The sequence below is a fragment of the Chiloscyllium plagiosum genome, unplaced genomic scaffold (genome assembly GCF_037043375.1).
Source record: "Chiloscyllium plagiosum isolate Xiang-an unplaced genomic scaffold, Cpla_swu_hap1 HiC_scaffold_31, whole genome shotgun sequence".
NCBI lineage: Eukaryota > Metazoa > Chordata > Chondrichthyes > Orectolobiformes > Hemiscylliidae > Chiloscyllium > Chiloscyllium plagiosum.
Genome location: NW_028270169.1, coordinates 39,375,518 through 39,395,705, shown reverse-complemented (window position 1 = coordinate 39,395,705; position 20,188 = coordinate 39,375,518). Strand labels below are relative to the sequence as shown.

General features: G+C 39.5%; 1 protein-coding gene across 1 annotated transcript in view; it reads right to left on the bottom strand.

Moving 5' to 3' along the window:
* Positions 1–604: 604 nt before the first annotated feature.
* The window catches only part of LOC148141889 (phosphatidylinositol-3,5-bisphosphate 3-phosphatase MTMR4-like), a 60,783-nt gene continuing 41,199 nt past the window's right edge, over positions 605–20,188 (bottom strand). The window contains exons 15-18 of the mRNA XM_087977119.1: positions 16,667–17,083; positions 14,167–14,323; positions 3,593–3,681; positions 605–1,133 (exon numbers count right to left, since the gene is read on the bottom strand). Coding sequence (XP_087833245.1) covers positions 956–1,133; positions 3,593–3,681; positions 14,167–14,323; positions 16,667–17,083 — 841 coding nt within the window. The 3' untranslated portion in view covers positions 605–955. The remainder of the gene's footprint in view (positions 1,134–3,592; positions 3,682–14,166; positions 14,324–16,666; positions 17,084–20,188) is intronic.

Sequence of the window (20,188 nt, the reverse complement as noted above, 5' to 3'; positions counted from 1 at the left end):
ATGAAGGCTTGGAGAGACAGAGGTATGATGAAAACACAATAGATAGTGTAGCTGGTCTGTGAAATAGAAAGGGACAAGCTTTTAAGGTCTAATGGCTTTTTCCTGTTCGTAATTATTTTTGGTAAGGAAAAGGGGAGAAAGAGAGAAAGAAAATTGCAAGATTTAAACTGAAGGAGGACATCTTGGCTAACGAGAGTGATAATACTGTGGAATCCTCCCACTAACAAACCTGCCCCTCCCTGACATCATACAGATTACACACATACATTCCCATTTTCCATCAAAAGTTTAAAAAGATTAGGTGAAAACAAATTAGAGAATTGTTTTTCAGAAGCATATTTCAGAATCAACATCATACGTATCTCAGGAGAATTCAAGAAATAAAATTTAAGTTGCCTGCGTGAATTAAACAAGCAATTCCTACAGTTCCTCAAACATTCTCTTTACAACCACTAATGTAGGTTGCAAAGTAGTTAGAATTAAGAGGCCCTATAGCTTGCATTGTACAAATAGATTTTACACAATTCTACTGCTATCACATTCTTTACTGAGGCACAGAAACTGCTCATTCTTGTAATGGCTGGTCAAGCAATTGAGAGACAGGTCACCACATAGTCTCCATTTTATATCTCAGAAGCTCTTTACACAGGAATAGAATTTCTTTTCAAATCTAAGTAGCTCATCAGTTAGAGATGAATTTGTTTCTTTTCTATTAACATTTTGGTTATTTTCCTACTCTCTCCCCTCCTACCCTTCCCCTCCCACCCCAAAGTTCATAGTGCACAGGTCAAAAAGCTCGTTGTAGCAGCATTTTCGTATCAGTACTTTAAAATCTTTCAAACACCTCTCCGGCTGGGATTTGCTTTTTTTTGTGGAACCCAGCTAACCTTCAAGTGTCAAGTTTCCAGGATAACAGAAGCTTCACGGCACAAGTTGGGGAAGGCAGAGTGCCACTTTAACTGGATGCGGTAGCAATGGGTTTCTTCAGTTGCTGATTCATTATCTCCCGGGTGCGGCACGCTTGAATCTGATCATAGCAGGAAATACAAACCAAGACAGGATCATATAACTGTTGATCTGGAATGGGTAGTTTCAGGTGGCAGCAGTTGGCACAAAACACATTCCCACAGTTCCTAGAAATAAACATAATACATTAAGAAAATCACTGAGGGAAATGGGACTGTTAGAATTGCATTTCACACTTAAATCCTATTTTCTGCCATCTCTTGAAGATACCTACAGGGAGACGAAAGGCCTATTAATATTCTGTATTCTTTAAAAATGACAATATGACATTTTTTAGCAGCGACTGAGCATAATATTAGTTTTGCCCAATACACATGTACTTTTCATCCCTGGCTAGTAATAGTCAGTAGAAGGAAGCCAGTTTATTTTTCCTTCCCAAACCAAATCTATTAGCTTTACACAAAACTAATACCAGAATCAGGCAAAGAAAAATCCCAGAGTGTAAACCAACAAAATACAATGTTAGATTCATATCCCTCAAAACAGACACAAAGCTTTTCTCCAGTAGAACAATAAAAGCAGCAATGCTATTTCAGCTGGATGGCAGACCCCATTTTTAAATTAATTTAATGTAGTGACATTTAGTGACTGTTAGTTGAGTGTTGAATTATATATTGTGTCATCAATTTTTTGGGACTGAGTAGTGGAAATTGTAGAGAGGGCTAGTGTTGAGACAATACTGAAGGGACCATCAGCACTGGTGGATCACTCAACTGCTGCTTCTCCTGATAAAACCCTTACTTAAGCTGTTTTACCTTGACTTGACTGTTGCAGCTAGCCTTCTACATTCTACCGCTCAAAACTCTACAGACTATATCCTTGCTTGTGCCAAGTCTTGCTCACTCAGCACCCAATTACTTTCAGACCTACACTGATCGCAGTTAAGCAAATAATCAATGTTAAACTTGCATCCTTGCTTTCTTGTTCTTCTATGACTTTATCTGTCCAGATCTCTAATCTCCTCCAGCCCAGTAATCTCTTAAATACCAGCATTCATGTAATTCTGACCTCTTCAAAACACTGGTTTTAGTTTCTCCACCATTGTGCCTTCAGTTGCCTCAGCCTGAAGATTTGGTATTATTTCTGAGTTTCTCTCCTTTCAGATATCCTTTAAAGCCAGTCTACTTGAACAAGCATTTGGCCATTTGCCTAATCCTACCTTGTATGGCTTGGAGTTCAATTTTGCTTCTTAATACTTCTGAGAAGCCACATGGTATATTTATTAGATTACAGACACTAGGGCAAGTATCAGTTGTTGTTGGAGATGTATCTTACTGAGTTTGTTCCATTCCATTTACTGAATACCTTTATCATGAATACAAAGTTTACCTTCTTATGGATGACTAGACTGGTCGTGATACCTTGCCCATTAAAAAAGCCTGGCTATACTTACCTGCCCTAACCAAACTGGTGATGTAAGGTCAACCACTTTACCAGATCATCCTCTGGCCCTTTGAACATTTTGTATTCTTTTAACCTCATTGCCTTAATTTAAAATCCCCACAATCTACAGGCCCAAACTTACTTCAAATTTCTCACTAAGGCAGCTTAATTGCTTTCCACTTTCGGTCTCTACAATGAGTGACTCAATCCTCAGTAAATTAAATCTCCAGGCTATTCCATTTCCCCTTTAGTTTCATTGATCTCCTGAAAGCCCTTAACCGTTTCCTCAATGTAAATTCTCAAATCACAGCCACTCCTCCGCTGTTGACTAATTTTCATCACTTCAAGTTCATCGCTCCCAGACTTCAACATATCTAGTATGGGCATATAATACTGTGCTTACAAGAGCAGCCTGGCATTCTGCAGTGAGTAACTCACCTGCTAACTCCCCAGAGCTTGTCCATTAAATAAATACAGTGCACGAGCAGAAGTGTGACTGAACACTGTACTTGCCTAAAAACGTATGACTCTAATGGCACTTTAGAAGCCTAACAAAATCCAGAACAAGGCAGCCTGCTTAATCAGTACCCTATTGTACAAGGAGGCAATGTTGTAATGGTGATGCAACTGGACTAGTAAGCCAAAGACCCAGACCAGTGCTCTGGGGACACAAGACCGAAGTTCATGATGGCAGACGATGAAATCTGAATTCAATAAGAATCTGGAATTAACCCTTATTAATTGTCATATATATCCACCTGGTTCACTAATGTCCTTTAGGAAAAGAAATTGGTTGCCCTTACCTGGTCTGGCCTACATGAGGCTCCAGATCCACAGCAATGTGGCTGACTCTTAACATCCTTATGAAATAACCTCACAAGTAACTCAGATGGGTGGGCATAAATGCTGGCCTTGCCAACATCATCCAGATCCCAATAATGAAAATACAAAAATAAACAATGAAGAATAATTCTCACTTAAGCTTTCACTCCCCCCACAACAACACTGTGCATTATGTACAAGCTAAACTACAGCAACTACTCAAACCTACTCTGACAATAAACCCCAAATCGCTAACCTCCAGCACGCAGAAGGTGATATAGTGAATGTAAGTACCAAGCCAAATCACTTTCAGGCTTTTCCAAACATTTCTTAGTATGGACGCCAAATCTTTGTATCTTACCTGCAATGGTGTCTCCTTTTGGCTAACCAGAATTCTGAGTCACAGTTAAAACAGTGCGATGCCATATGGTCAGGGACCCATCGTGTCACCTGCAATAAATAAATCAACTTGAAAAAAAATCTTCTAAGATGTACACAAACATCCAATAACCAATATCCATGTCAACCACTGTTAACATATATTAAACTACAGATTTTGGAAAATTTTCTATATTTTGTTAGACTATAACTGTGCTTAAGAACTGAAGACATGACCTGTTAGCAAGAGAGGTTAGCACTGAAAGAAAAACTGACAATTCCTCATCTTTTTGCAAATGAACTGGATTGGTTTTTTTGGACCAACACATACCCATCTATACTTGATTTTGTTGCCTTTCCTGGAAACTTATGCCACACAATTATTACAGATGTATTTAGATTTTCCTAAGCTTAATCTTGAATTTTTGTAAACAATTTCAGTAAGTAATGATCGTTACTTGGAATTGGAGAGTTCCGAATCTCAGACTGCTCCTCGTCAGGGGAATATTGTGGAGGAAGCACTAGTGGGAAACTGGGAGAGAGTTAGTGCAAGGTATCAGAGGAAAGGGAAGATTAGGTATAGGGAGCAGGCAATGGAGAGTGGAAGGAAAGTGTGGGGTAATTTAAGGAATAGAAACATGAATGCCCTGTGATCAGTCTCATCTGTGCCACCATTCAGGGAGATCATAGCTGATGTACCTCAACTCCATTTTCCCACATGATCCCTTTATTCTCTTAGCAACCAAAAATCTATCACTGTCTTGAAAAATCTCAACAACTATGCATCGACAACTTTCTGGGTGAGAGAATTTTAAAAATTTGCAATCTGCCTCAGTTTCTAACAGATGACCCTTTATTCTGAGATCGCGATCTGTACTCCTCACAGTCTAAACAGGGTAAACTTTGCTTATATTTACCTTGTAAAGTATTGTATAAGCAAATGGGTCTGATACAGTTCCAGTTACTTACAATACGATGATGTTACAGATTATTTTGGGAAAAATTTCGGCATCCAAAGGAATTCCACACTGGCCTTGATAGGGAGCAAATATATTCTGTTCAGCTCCTGAGGGTCTCAGTAATTATGCTGACTTGTAAATGTAGTTGACCCTTTTGCTATTAAAAGGAGACCTAAACTGTACAAAATGCTCCATGTGTGATTTTATGAAGATCCTAGATAACTCAAGTAAGGCCTTTCCTTTATATCAAAATCTTTTATTTTAAAGTCAAACATATCACATGCTTTCCAATCTGTACATTGACTGCACATTGATAATTCATACAAGGAAAACCCCATTGCTCTGAATACTTTATTTATTATTTAAATATTACCATTTTTCTTTTTTCTCCCCCAAAGGCTGATACCTTCACAATTCCCTCTACTAAATAGCGTCTGCCTTGTCTCATTTAATCGATGTTTATTTCTCTGCAGCTGCCTTGCATCGAATTACATAGGATATATGGCATAGTAACCAGCCACTCGGCACAACTAGTCTGGTGTGCCACAAGCTCCTCTCATCATCTCATAAATCTATCAGCACAGCCATCTTTTCAGTTCGCCTTCATATACTTGCCTAATTTCCCTTAAGTGCATCCTCTAAGTCTGTTTCAACATGTGTTTACTCTACTAAAACACAAGTACAGTAGACCATTCAGCCACTTGAGCCTCTTGCACCAAGGAGACCATGGTTTTCACAATGTAAAGACGTCTCTGAAGTGATCTCTCAGCCTTCTTTTTCCAAGAGAGAAGAAAACCATCCTGTTTATACTCAGGCATTTCTGGTATCATCCTCAAATGTTCTTCACACTCTCTCCCCTACCTCTATATCCTTTGTTTTAAGGCAAGTAGAACTGCATACAGTTCTCCAACTGTCATCTCAACAAGATGTGACACAGATTTATCTTTCCTACTTTTTAATTCTGCCTGTGTAGAAATAAAATCTAGCTCTTTGTTTGCTTTTGTTTATAACATTGCTAACACGATGCAATTTTTTTGTAATTGATATATTTGTACCTCAAGAACCTCCACCTAGACTTGAACCAATAGTGGCACCTTGTATTGCCCACCCAAAACGTGCATCATTACATTTCACTACTAATAATTTGCCAATTATATACCCACTCTGGAATTTACTCATGTCTTCCTTAACCAACTGGAGTCCTCCTCAGGATTGTGCAACTCCCACCCAGTTTGATATCACCCATAAATTAGACAGCCGGCCTTGATCTCTACAAGGAGCCCAAGGAGGCTGGTGGCAAGACCAGGAGTAAGCAGACTAAGGCAGCCAGTGAGAATGACAGCAGGCAGCCTGAGGCAACAACAGGAGCAGGAACAGTCTGCAAGGTGACAAGAGCAGACAGCCCAGGGCAGGAGTGAGGTTCAGCCCATGTAAGGAGTGTGAGCCCCAATGGCCAGGCCCTTATGGACTGTGGTGTTGAACTGTTAACTCTGTTACTACTTTTTAGAAAAAAGGACTGTCATGTTCAACTTTTTAAACTTAAGTTTCTTCATTTTCCTGCTGTGTCCCAAGATTCTGTACCTTGGTACCCAAGAATGGTGCCATAAGTAGTGACTTGCAAAGTTATAATTCATTCTGTGTGACAATAAGCTTAAATCAGAAGATACAACACTAGAGATTCACACAAGGACCCTACAGAACTCATAACATGAGCACTTAAGTGGGAACTGCACAAAATCTAAGGACAGACTGGCTTTGGACAGTTCCTTGTACTCACTTGGGTACTTACCCAAAATAAATTATATCCTATTTCAATATCTGGCTAACTACATAACGCCCTTCCACTGACCATCCAACCAATTTCTGACCAGACTCGATTATACCCCAACTCAACTGCCTTGTCTTGATATCCACGAACCACCAGGCCACTCTCCTTAACTGAACACAACCAACCATTAACCAACCTGCTCACTCTCCAACCCACTTATTTGCCTCACCAACCTATCGATTCACTCCCTCACTAATATTAAGACCGGACTTTAAAACAGTTCATCAGTTAGTGTTGTAGGAAGGGAGCAAATGCAAATTTCATAAGACTCCTCCAACACTGCACACTTCCATGAAAGTTGGGCTGAAAGATAGTGGAAGAAATGTGCAGTAGTGTTGAGTAGGGAGAATTTTCCAATGGCAGCAGCAATCTCACCCTCAATACTGCTGCTAGAAAGATCCTGCCAATGTATTTTTAATTCCAAATCACTCAACTAAATTGTGAATAGTAATAGTCCCAAGCTTTGTTGAACATTATTGCCCATCTTCTGCCACTGTTGAATAACTATCCTTCATTCCCACTCTGTTTTTGTCTTGAATCTAGCTAGCAAGCAATCTATTGCACTATTTGTCTCAATCTTTCAATCTTATTTGTTAATTTATTATGGGACACCTCATTGGCAAGCCTTTTGAAAATTCATATTATTACATCTACTATTACCACTGTGTACTCTCTGTTATGTCTTCAAAAAACTCAAGTTGGTCAAATAAGATGGCTATTTTGAAATCCATGTTAACTATTGATGACATTCAATGCTCTCTAAAAGACCATAAGACATAGGACCTGAAATAGATGATCCAGCCCATCATGTCTGCTCCACCAATCAATGAGATCTTGGCTGATCTGAAAATCCTCAGCTCCATTTTCCAGCCTTTTCCCCATAACTTTAATTCCCTTACTAAGAACATACAAGGCTGAGATAGATTTTAGTGACTCAGTTCAGACAGCTCGCTGCAGTGAAGAATTTCACAGATTCGCTAGCCTCTGATAAAATCATTTTTCAGATGTCTTAAATGAAAGATCCCTTAATCAAATTATGACCACTGGTCCTAGATGCTTTGCACAAGGGGAAGCAATTTTTCCAGATGCACTTTGTCAAGCCCCCTAAGAATATTATATGTTTCAATAGGTCTCCATTTCTTCTTCTAAATGCCATTTGGTATAAGCCCAAGACTCATCCTGACCTCATTAGAAATTCCCTCCATAACAGGAATTGATCAACTGAATCTTCTCTAGTTTGCCTTCAAATCCAGTACGTTTGCGGAAGCTATTTTACTAAAAATATTCCATTATTTTTCCTATCACTGGTGCTCAGTTTTGCATTCCCCTTAGTCTATCTGTTTTTATAGATATTTTTATTAGAAATTTGACATTTTTACAAGTTTACAAAAATAAACAAAACTCTCAGATATAAACATTGATATACAATTAGCTCAAATATACAATAGCCAAAATTTGACAAAAAAAAACAAAAACAACAAAAAAAACCGAAAAGAAAAAAAAACAAACAAACAAACCTCAACTATCTACTAATCTAACCTACAACTAACCAGGATGTATATTTAAGTCTCTTACATGCTCGGGATGTGTTAGCATCAGATATAATAAAACCCGTATTCGTGCGGGATTCCTCCCCCGAGGGGCCACAGACCAGCCAGGTTTGTAATCTCAATTAAATTAAATAAAAGCCCTTGTTAGGATAGCCGAAATATCTGTATTTATGTAATTCAAAAAGGGCTGCCATATTTTATAAAATAATTCGGTCTTTCGGTGCACCATATTTGTAAGGAAGTCAAGGGGAATACATTCCATAATTAGTCTGTGCCAATTTGAAAGTCCAGGGGGGCCCTCCGCCACCCAGTTCATCAAAATATTTTTCCTTGCACAGAAAGAAAGAATAGAAAATAGTCTCTTCCCGTACGTGTCCAGGGAGGGAAAGTTCGAAAAGCCCAAGAGGAGAGATACGGGGTCCACTTTTATTTCCGTTCCTAAAATTTCTGTCAGGGTACTTGCTACTTTAGTCCAATATCTACGGATCTTATGACAGGTCCATAAGCAATGTACAAGAGTGCCCACCTCTATTTTGCATTTAGGACACATTGGAGATGCTCCTGCCTTAAATTTTGCCAATCGAACCGGTGCTATATGGGCCCTATGAAGTATCTTCAGCTGGATAGCCTGGGTTCTGTTACAAATAGTAATTCTTCTAGCATTTTCCCAGATATCATTCCACGTTTCTGTGGAGATTTCTAGTCCCAGATCCTGATCCCATGTTTTAAGCAGATTATCCATATCTCCCGATACTTCATCATGTAGTAAATGATAAATATTACTGACGGAAGATACCCCCACTGGTCGTAGGACACTACATTCTCTATCGGATTTATAAAGACTATCTAATAACGTAGTCTTCTTCTGTATATAATCTCGAATTTGGAAGTATCGAAAGAGGTCTCCATTGGGTAATCCGAATTTCTGACGCAGCTGTCCGAAAGACATCAGGACCCCATCTTTAAATAAATCCCCGAGACATGAGATACCCCTGGATCTCCAGAGTTTAAAAGTGGCATCTGTTAACCCCGGTTGGAATCCCCATGCCCCCACTATTGGTGCATAGGGGGATGTTTTATGTGAATTACCCTCATTTTGCCGCATTATATTCCAAGCCTTGATTGTATTCAGTATTATAGGGTTTTTACAGTGATCTGTAATGATTTTCCTCTTGTCTGAGAATAAAAGGTTAATAAGTGGGTATTTTACTTGAGAAGCCTCGATGTCCAACCAGATTGATTGTGGATCAGACAAGACCCAATCAGCTATGTAACTTAATAGGGAACTTAATTGATATTTCCTAAAATCTGGGAAGTCCAATCCACCCCTTGCCTGTGGAAGCTGTAGCTTCTTCAGCTTAATGAGGGGCCGCCTATGATTCCAGATAAAGGAACTCAGCCAGCCGTATAATTTACATAAAGCCGTCCTCGGCAGCATCACCGGAAGCATTCTCATAGGATATAGGAGACGGGGCAGGATATTCATTTTGATTAATGCTATTCTACCCAACCAGGAAATTGGCAGGTCTCCCCATCGCTGGAGGTCCTGCCTTATCCTTTCCAATAAATACACAAAATTAGCCTTATACAACTGACCAAATACTGGAGTAATAAAAATGCCTAAATATAAGGAACCCTCCAGGGACCAGCGAAAGGGAAAAAGGGAACCGTCCGCTAAGCGGGGTATCACAGCAAGGCCACCCATTGGCATAGCCTCCGATTTTGAAAAATTAAATTTATAGCCTGAGAATGCACTAAATGTATTAATAACTTGGATTAAGCGAGGTATGGACATCAAAGGGTTACTGAGGAATAGAAGAACATCATCTGCATAAAGGGTAATTTTATGTTTACCTGTACCAATCCTTGGGGCCACTATATTAGGATCAGCTCGTATAGCTTCTGCTAGTGGTTCAATTATTAACGTGAATAACAATGGCGAGAGGGGACATCACTGACGGCAGCCCCTACCCACACTGAAGCTATCCGAGCCTAATCCATTGGTAACCACAACTGCTTTGGGATCACTATACAATGTTGAGATCCATTTGGTAAACACCTGTCCAACGCCAAACCTCTCCAATGTGTAAAACAAATATGACCATTCGACCCTATCAAATGCCTTTTCCGCGTCTAATGAAACCACTACTCCTGGTATCTTTCCCAGATGACAAGCTTGAATCATATTCAGAGCCCTTCTAACATTATTGGATGATCTACGGCCCTTAATAAACCCCGTCTGATCCTCCTTTATAATATGTGGCAGTATCCTTTCTAGTCTCAGTGCTAACGTTTTAGAGAGGATTTTAAAATCTACATTTAGCAAGGATATTGGTCTGTATGATGTACAATCTTCTGGGTCCTTTCCTTTTTTAAGGATAAGAGAGATATTTGCCTCTTTCAGCGAAGGCGGGAGACAGCCCTGACTATATGCACAGTTATACATGTCCATAAGTGGACCAACCAGTATTTCTGTAAATTCTTTATAGAATTCAGCTTGAAAGCCATCTGGGCCCGGCGCCTTACCATTTTGAAGGTGCCTAATTGCATCAACTATTTCTTGGGGTGTAAGAGGAGCATTTAGGACCGATACTTGTTCCGGAGTTAGGTCTGGAAAAGTCAAATTTTTAAAAAATGACTGCATCCTCTTCGTCCTATCTTCACAATCCTGTGATTTATATAACTCAGAATAGAATTCTCTAAAGGTCACATTAATCTTTTTATGATCATGAGTCAAAATACCCGTACTTTCCTTGATAGACATAATAGTCTGAGGGGCCTTTTTTTTCTTTGCAAGAAATGCTAGGTATCTACCCGGTTTGTCGCCATATTCATATAACCTTTGCTTTGCAAATAATATTTCCCTCTTAGCCGTTTGAGTAAGTGTAGTGTTTAGAGCTGTCCTAAGAGCTGTAATCCTTTGCAGTTTAATAATAGAAGGTCTATCAGTGTATGCTGTTTCAGCCGCTTTTAAGCGGGCTTCAAGCAGACGCTGTTGTTCTCCCTTTAATTTCTTCTGGGTCGCTGAGTAGGAGATGATCAAGCCTCGCGTGTATGCTTTGATGGTCTCCCACATCATTGACGGGTTGCTAGCTGTACCTGAATTAATTTCTAAAAAAGTTTGAAATTCTTGAGAGAAGTACTTTACAAATTTACTATCTTTCATTAAGAAGGGGTCCATACGCCAATGCCGAGGGGATGTCCCACTGTTCCTCGCCTTAGTTTCCATATATACAGCAGCGTGGTCAGAAATTGCTATATTACCTATTTTACAGGATGATATGGAATTTAAAAAAATCGAGGGGGCAAAAAACATATCAATTCTGGTATGACATTTATGTGGATTAGAGTAGAAAGAAAAATCTCTACCCTGTGGATGAAGACATCTCCATACATCTACTAATCCTAATTCTTTGTTCAGATCCATCAATTGTCTAGATCTGGGAGATACTCCTGCAGTACTCTTGGGAATCCTATCTATTTCCGGATCCATAATACAATTAAAGTCTCCCCCTATAATTATATGACGGGCATCAAAAGCCATCAATTTTGAAAAGGTTTCCGTTATAAATTTAAAGGGGTGTGCCGGGGGGCAGTACAAATTTAAAATCCCATATTCCTCTCCATTTATGAGGGCTTTAATCAAGATATATCGTCCAGATTCGTCTTTTATCTGCTTTAGGATTTTGAAAGGGAAATTCTTCCGAACAAGAATAACAACTCCCCTGCTTTTTGAGTTAAAAGATGAAAAAAAGGCCTGATCAATTCCGCCCTGTCGTAATTTCAAGTGTTCTTTATCTGACAGGTGTGTCTCCTGTAGGAGAGCTATATCAACTCTTTCCTTCTTAAGATTTGATAATATTTTCTTCCTTTTAAGTGGCGAATTACTCCCCTTGACATTCCAGGTGCACCACTTAACCGACTGATCAATCATAATCCTCTGGGCCAATCCGAGACCCCTCGGGAGGGGGAACCCTATCCAGAACATCCCGAGCGTGGAACATGTAAAATTTACAAAAATAAAGCCTCTTTAATACACCCACAACAATACAGTAAAAAACTATTTCTAAATAAAAAAAATATAAAACGTATCTAAGTGGAGACTTTCCCCCTTGTTCCCAGGGGGCGTCACTTCCTCTCCAAAAGTCCCTCATATCCTCTCCCAACCAATGCCCCACCCTTGACCCAGGCACTCCTCAATAAAATGAGGAGAATTCAAATATAGTACAAAGCTAGAGTTAACAGTGAGCACCCCACCCCCACCCATACCAACACCTGGGTATATTTGGTAATGTTAATACCATATATAAACATATAACTATAAAATTACCACTTCAACAAATAATAATTAAATATGATAATACAAAATAACGAAGGGAAAAACAACCCCGCTCCTAAAGACAGAGGTAAGATCGAATAAGGTAACCACCTCCCCCCACCAACATTAACCAAATCCCCCAGCTTATATATATATATATATATATACATACACACACATATACATACATCCCTCATATATACATAAAATAATAACAGAAAACAACTCCAAGGGGGGGGGGGAGAAAATCAAATCCCTCTCCCCACCCCCCATGATAATATTACGCAGTAAGGTAAGAAAAAAAAAGGGAGGGGATATAAACCAAAGCTGTGGGGGGGGGGGGGGGGGAAAGCGGACCAACATCCATTATGTCCTACAGTTTGTCTAAGAGAGTCCAAGAATTCCTTAGCCTTTTCTGGTGATCCAAAGTTATATACGGATCCTTCATGGTTAAAGCGTAACATCGCTGGGTAGCGTAAGGAGTACTGAACATTTAAGTCCCTTAAACGCTTCTTCGCCTCGTCGAATGCCTTCCTCTTTCGAACCAGAGCCGGGGAAAAGTCCTGAAATAGCATGATCTTGGATCCTTTGTAGATCATAACTTGGGGGTCTTTTCCGAGATTTCTAGAGGTTTCTAGGAGTATCTGCCTCTCCCTGTAGCTCTGCAGCCGGAACAGGACCGGGCGTGGGCGCTGGTTCGAGCCGGGCCCGCGTATTGCGACCCGGTAGGCCCATTCCACCCTTACCTGGCCTGATCCAGCTTGCAGATTTAAAAGTTGTGGCAGCCACTGCTCCAGGAATGCTGTAAGCTGGCCTTCCTCTTCCCGTTCGGGAAGGCCCAGCAAACGAATATTTTTTCGGCGACCTCGATTATCGAGGTCGTCAATATGATTTTCCAAGGTCCGGACTCGCTGCTCGAGAGTCCGGACCTGATCCACGGCCGATTGAGCGGTTGTCTCGGAGGTCGCGGCCTTTAGCTCCGCCCCTCCAACTCGGCGTTGAATTTCTTCAATCTCACGGTCGTGCTTCTGCAGCGCGGCCGAGAGTGACTCCCAACGGTTTCTGGATTCGACGATAAAAGCATCGATCTTCGAGTCAAGCTTGGAAAGCATTTCTGCAAGACTTGCTACTGTAGGTAAGTCCCCCGGGGCGGCTGTGGATGCCTCTGCTGCAGCTGGAGAGTGTGGGGGAGGGGTTCCTGCTTGCTGAGAGCTGCGGGCTCCCTTCCCTTTAGTCATTTTAACTTAGGATTAAGTTGTTTAAATATAATATTACACAACTAATTGAGTTACTAAACTATTATAAATGATTTATAAATGATTTGGTGAGCTTGGTAGGGGGTAGGTGACCCACTGTGCCCAAGTCTTGGGAGGAGCACTATAGACTCAGTCTTACTGGGTCGCCGCCATCTTGGATCCCCAGTCTATCTTCTTATACAATTTTGTATAGTCAATAAACTTGGAGCCATTACATTTTGTTGACTCATCCAAATAATTTATAAAACCACAAACAGTTGAAGCTCAACCACTGATTTGTTTGATGTGCTCCTTGTAATAGTTTACTAACCCAAAAAAGAACTCATCTACTTCTACATTTGTTTTCTGTCCACTAACTAATCTTCAATTGTGTTAAGATAACCTCAATCTCATGGTGGTACAGGGAAACGCAAGGCAGGTAAACAAGAGAAACAGAGAATGTGCTTCCTTTACAGCAGGATAGCGGATGACAGAGGGGCTTTTGTTGAAGTCCAAGGCACTGAATAATTCACATCTGCGCAATATAACTCAAAATGAAAAAGAAATGCAAATTCTTCACAAAGGTTTAAAAGAATGGCTTCCTGACTGGAGTTCTCCATTTTGTGGTTCTGTTGTACAAAGAATGACAAACAACCTATGCTCTTACCTCAGTCTCCTTCCTATCCACAGGCTCCCAACTTGCTTCTGAGCGCTGCTCGTCACTGTGAACGGACAGAGATTCCTCAATATCACTGTCATCTGACTCTCTCAAGCAGGTCTGCAAATCAGAGTTGTTGAAACATTTACCATATAACAGCACATATTATCAGTAACAAAAGGTGGTGAACTAAATCCATAACGCCTACACTGTACCAAACCCTACCATTCATACCATATACATTAAACCCCATACTGTTTCTATACACACGCGCACAGAAAATCAGATAACTTTAACAACACAAACTACCAAATCCACATTAGTTATGTTTCATGCTGCAGCAAGTTCCACACTGTGGACACCACAGATTCATTTTGTTTACAAAGTTATGGACACAGATTAAAGGTTTTTGGTAAATTAGAAATTCTGCTACCTGACCCATTTACCTATGTTGGGGATTGTTCAGGAAGTGTACCCAAACCAGAAGAGATTTCTGCTAAAGTGAGGGACATTACCAGAGTAAGAGCAAGAAAAACAAAAGTCTGTGGGAAAATTGCAGAGATGATTTTAAAAGGGCACAAGCACTCTGAAGAGTTCATTGTGCACTTAAGGGCACAAACTAACCTCTAGAGGTCAGCACCTAGAAGTCAGGTCAGAGAGCAGGATCCTGATTGCAATCCCCCTCAAATGAAAAAAAAATCAAATTTTTAGAGTGATATCACAACAACCTTGGAAGAAATGCAAGAAAATCACTGGAGAATCTAACATAATTTTCCTGCAGTGAGAGTGACTTAAGAGTACTTGAACTCCAAGTTGAAATTATAGACTTTGGATCAGAATTTTACCTAATTTTCATGAAGGGATGCTATATTTGGCCAGAGAGAAAGCTATAAGCAGACACATTACGAGAGGAGGCAGAACAATAGAAAGTGTCCTGCTCTTCAGGGGTCCCATATTTACACACACACACACTTGATTTTAAGTAGCTATTTAGTATAGATAATTGGACGTGATACCCATTGTTATATGGAAAATAGTTTAATCCTACTCTATATATAGTTAGGTTACAATGAGCAAACTGTAGCTTAATGTTTCTGGATTACAACTTTATCTCTCGCACTAAATGTTGAACAGAATACGGAGAAGACTACTTCTAACTGACAGTTAAAGGAATCGACTAACAATGTTCTTATAGGAGAAAGAAAAGGAAAAGAAAGAAAATTGCATTTGCACACTAAAACATGGAGCATTACACCCAAGAAACAGACTGCAAAATCCACTGGCACTGAACTCCATTCCAAGTGTTATAAAATGGAAGTGTAGGCTTCTCAATTGTTCAGTGATAGAAGTCCCAACTTGCTGTCGCGCCAAGCCAAAAAGGTTAGAAAGCCCTTAGTCTGTGTTTGATTACCAGATCACAATTAGCTGTCACTGTATGTCACTTCAGTAACTTAGAACAGGAAGAGAAAAATATTCAGGCCATAGCTCACTGTTAACAGTGACAATGATGCATGGGTGTGACTCAAATTACATCTCTTTATGAGTGTGATTTATTAACTCCTACTGATCTCTTGGGGTTTGGACAGTCAGTCAATCACACCTCTGCTAGCTATCTCAGTGAGCCATTTACTGATCTCATAATCATACTCAGAGCATCTCTAGCAATGACTTTCCCATAACCTTACAATTACATGTCTTTGGCCTTTATTCCCTTTCCACATTCTGTTTCTTAGCAATATCTTTAAATAGTATGCCTTGATGCTGTTTATCTACATTGATGAGATCTGATCCATCGATCTATCATTTTACTTATTTATTCTTAGAGGTATTAAACATCTGTGCAAAATGCTGTCTTGAACAAGTCACTGCTGACTCCAACGTAATCGTGAGAATAGTTAACATCTGTTGCCTGTATTCCAAATTGCAACAGCCCCATTTACTCATAACCTGCTCATAGCCTTAGCCTGGGCATCTGGATTACTAGTCAGGTGACAGTACAGCTCCAACACAGTCTCTACAACATTAATTGCAATACAAGAATAAACATAACTTACTCCACTTATACAGGGCATTTGTGGGGCCACGTCTGGAATGCTGTGTGCAGTTTGATCTCTATAGCCAAGGAAGGGTATACCTTCCCCTGACAGAGTGCAACAATGGTTCGATGGACTAGTACCTGCAATGTAGGATTGTCTTAAGTGGGCCAATGAGTAGAATAAGCTTGCATTCCCTGGAGTTTAAACGAATGACAGATAATTTAATTGAAACATATAAAAATAAGGGGTTTGACAGATCAAATGGTGAGAAAATCTTTGGCCTGGCTAGGATATCTAGAACATGGGTCAGATTCCTAGAATAAGGGGCTGGCTATTTGGTTATGAAATGACACGTCTCTTTACTCAAAGGGTTCTGAAGCTTCAGCCTAGAGCTGTGCATGCTCAATCACCGAGTTTAATCAATATCTTTGGTATGAGGAGTTTAAGGGATAGGGAAGGTGGATTTGAGATACATATTAGCTTCAATCTGGTTGAGTAGCAGAAATGGTTTGAGGTTTCTGCAGTACTCTGTCCTTTCATTCGGATTTCTGCTTTCGGCCAATTCTTCCTCCTCTTTAGGGAGAGGAAGGTTATGAAATAGATTTTCTTCTCTAGCTTCCTCTGCTGTTTCTACTGGATGTATTAAGCCAAGTACTTCTTGCTCAGGATGTGGTGTTGCAGCCCCACTTTCAGAAACATCAGGTGCATCAGGGCCATCAGGCACAGCACAGCCATCATGTACAGCCAGCATCGGTATGTTTTTAGGCTCTGGAGTGAGACATCCTTCCTGACAATGTTGGTTTATGTTCGGATCACTGGATGTTCTTGTCAATGGAGTCCCACTGTCACAAGCCAAAGGAAGATTGTCCACAGACCGGGCTTTCGGTAATCTAAAAAGAAACAAAGAGTCAATAGAATTTACACAATAAATGCAAAATTCAAACTAACTTTTTAAATTTTTTAGTGGAATGTGAGCTTTGTTCATTGTCCATGGAGTGGTTTACAAGGCCATTCCAGAAGACAATTAAGAGTCAACCACGTTGCTGTGGAGTTTTGTCAAATATAGGCTGGACCAAATAAAGGTGATCCTTCCCTGCAGAATATTGGACATTTTTTTTTTTAAAGTGACAACCAATGGTAGTTTCATGGTTAAGAGGTTTCAGTTAGAGGTTCAGTTCTAAAGTTATTCATTGAAATCCAGGTTCACAAATTGCCATGGTGGGATTTGAACCTACATCCATGAAAATTCACTGGGTCCTCTGGATTACTAATCCAGTGAAATGACCACTGTTCCATTATCTCCAGGATGATGTTGGTATTTGTGCCAATCTCAGATTTGCCAAGTTTCCAATCCTCAACATGCAGCATTTGCAACAGTTCTAAAGCTTCAACGAAGAGAAGAGGAGACTAGATCTCAGTCACTTCAAGATAGGAGTTTCTAAACAAGAGGTTAAATATGGAGCAAACTAGTCAAATGCTGTGATCAGAACAGAAAGTGAAGCAAGAGGGGATAACAGAAACTGAATTAATTCCCACACTATTAGGGGGAGAGATTTGGGCAGTAAAAGAATGGACAGTCAAAAAATCGTTAAAGTCTATAAGTGACAACAATGTCTGATGCAGGCAGATCCACTGTGTCTGCAGTGGCAATCCAGTCTAATAATGAAGAAATTTCAATATAATATAGGTATATATTTTAATCTGGGCTTTCCAAAATCTTATGTTTGCTCTAAAGATGTCTACTCCATGTCAGATATAGCAAGTTTCTAATGATTTCAAAAGATGGACACAAAATACAGAAAACAAATGCTTGAAATTAAACATCTTGTATGAAATACCTCAAGGTCTTGTTTTTCAATTTCAGCAGAAAAAATTTCTAAAAGTTGTTGATTAGAAATGTTAATTTTCAGGAATAATTTTATTGTTTCAAAGATCTATGTTTTTGCTTCACCTGCACAGAAAAACTTAAATCAGCAGCATTGACCATATACAAGGTGCCTGATTATTGTAATACCTGCTCTTGATTAGAGCACATTCATCTCATTCCACTAATCGGCTCTGTCATTCAAATTCTTATTTCAATCAGGGACAAGTCAACTGCTGACAACGGATTTAGAAACTTCACTGATAAATAAATCTTGCATTTTATAGTAACTTCCACAACCATCTAAGCAACTTTGAGGGAATTAAATATTTTTCAAGTCCAGCCCCTGCTGTAACTTAGGAAATGTCAATTTACACTTAGGAGTGCGACAATTTCTTTTGTTTACATTGATTGAAGGACAAATATTGGTCAGAGCACAGGAAGCAGCACTGTCTGAAGACCTTGTTCTCCCATTTCACACAAAAGATGGGAGGGAAAGGAAGAACACCAGCAGTTTAAAACATGCTTACGATCCAAAGGAACGTGACATGGAGGGAAGAAACCGACTCCCACTATTCACATCATGTCAAAGAAGAATCTGCAGCTTCTAACTTCTTCCTCCACAGCCACCCAATGATTTTTTTTAGTGAATTTAGCTCTTTCCAAATACTTGCTCTCATTACAATTACTTTACGGATTGTTTCACAATAAAATCCCATATCTCATCATAGGATTTCAAGAACAGATGCCTACTGACACTGGACTTGCATGGAGGTTTGCAAGTTATCGATTACTAACAGTGTACGGAGGGTTTTAAAAATCAGCAAAACATAACTAAGAACTTGGGAGGGAAAATATCGTATACAAGAGTAAACCAGTAAGAAATATAAATTTATTGAAAGGCTTCTATAACTATATAAAAATGAAGAGGAGCAAAATGGATTCCTCAGAGGCAGAGAAAGAAATTATAGTGGAGAATAAAAAAAAAATACCAGACACACATTTACCATCTGTCTTCACAATACAAACATAAAAACGCACAGTAAATGGCAGAGGACTAATGATCTAATGAGTGAGAAACAAAGTAGCTTTTACTGGGAAATAAATAAAGTACTGGAAAAATTAATGCAACTAAAAGTTGACAAAGCATCTGGGCTTGATGGCATACATTAATGGTTCCAAAAGAAGTGCCTACACAGCTCGTGAATGCATTGCTGATCTTCCACAATTCTCTAAATTCTGGCATGATTTTGTGGACTTGGAGATATCAGACATATTCAAGAAAAGGAGACAGAGAAAATAAGGAGCTATGGTTATTTAGTTTGACCTAAGTGGTAGGGATAAATGATAAAATCTATTACTGAGATCATGATAGTACAGCACTTCTGAGAACTTTAAATGGTTAGACACACAATATATTAGCATCACTGTTTTAAGAAAGGGCAATAAGTTTCTGAAGGTGTAAGAAGCAAAGTAGATCAGTGGAAATGGTGAATGTCATATGAAGGATTTTCAAAAAACATTCCATAAGGCATGTATGGGGTTACTTATATGGTCACCTCACCAGGGAAGCACACTGGAAATAAAATTTCACCTTTTCTGGAGTTATCACAAAAGCAAAAGATTTTTTAAAAATATGCAGAATTCCCCAATGTGCCTGACTTTCAGCACCAGGTTGACACAGCATGGACCTGGTTTCTCTCCTCAACAAGAATTAGTATTTCTTACAAATAGACACTAGCTACAAGTAAACAATTATTAACAAAAACAGAAACTACTGGAAAAACTCAGCAGGTCTGGCAGCATCTACAGAATGAAACCAGAGTTAACTTTTCAGGTCCAGTGACCCTTCTGAAGGACTCTTGCAGTTTAATTCAGGGCTGTCAAAAGTTATTCTTCAGAAACAGTCTTTCATGATTAGGAGGTAGAGTTCAGCTTTGTAAGTTATTTGGTCTCTTAAAAGATTTACCTACAACATCAATTGATGCTTCATCCTCTCCCTCTTCCCTACTGGCAGTGAATGCAAATTTTGGTCAATGCTCAACTGTTACTGCTCTCAATTGCCAGGAGAAGCTGAATGCTTCACCGAAACTTGTCTCTTTTCCAAATTAACTGCAATAGTTTTGCAGCA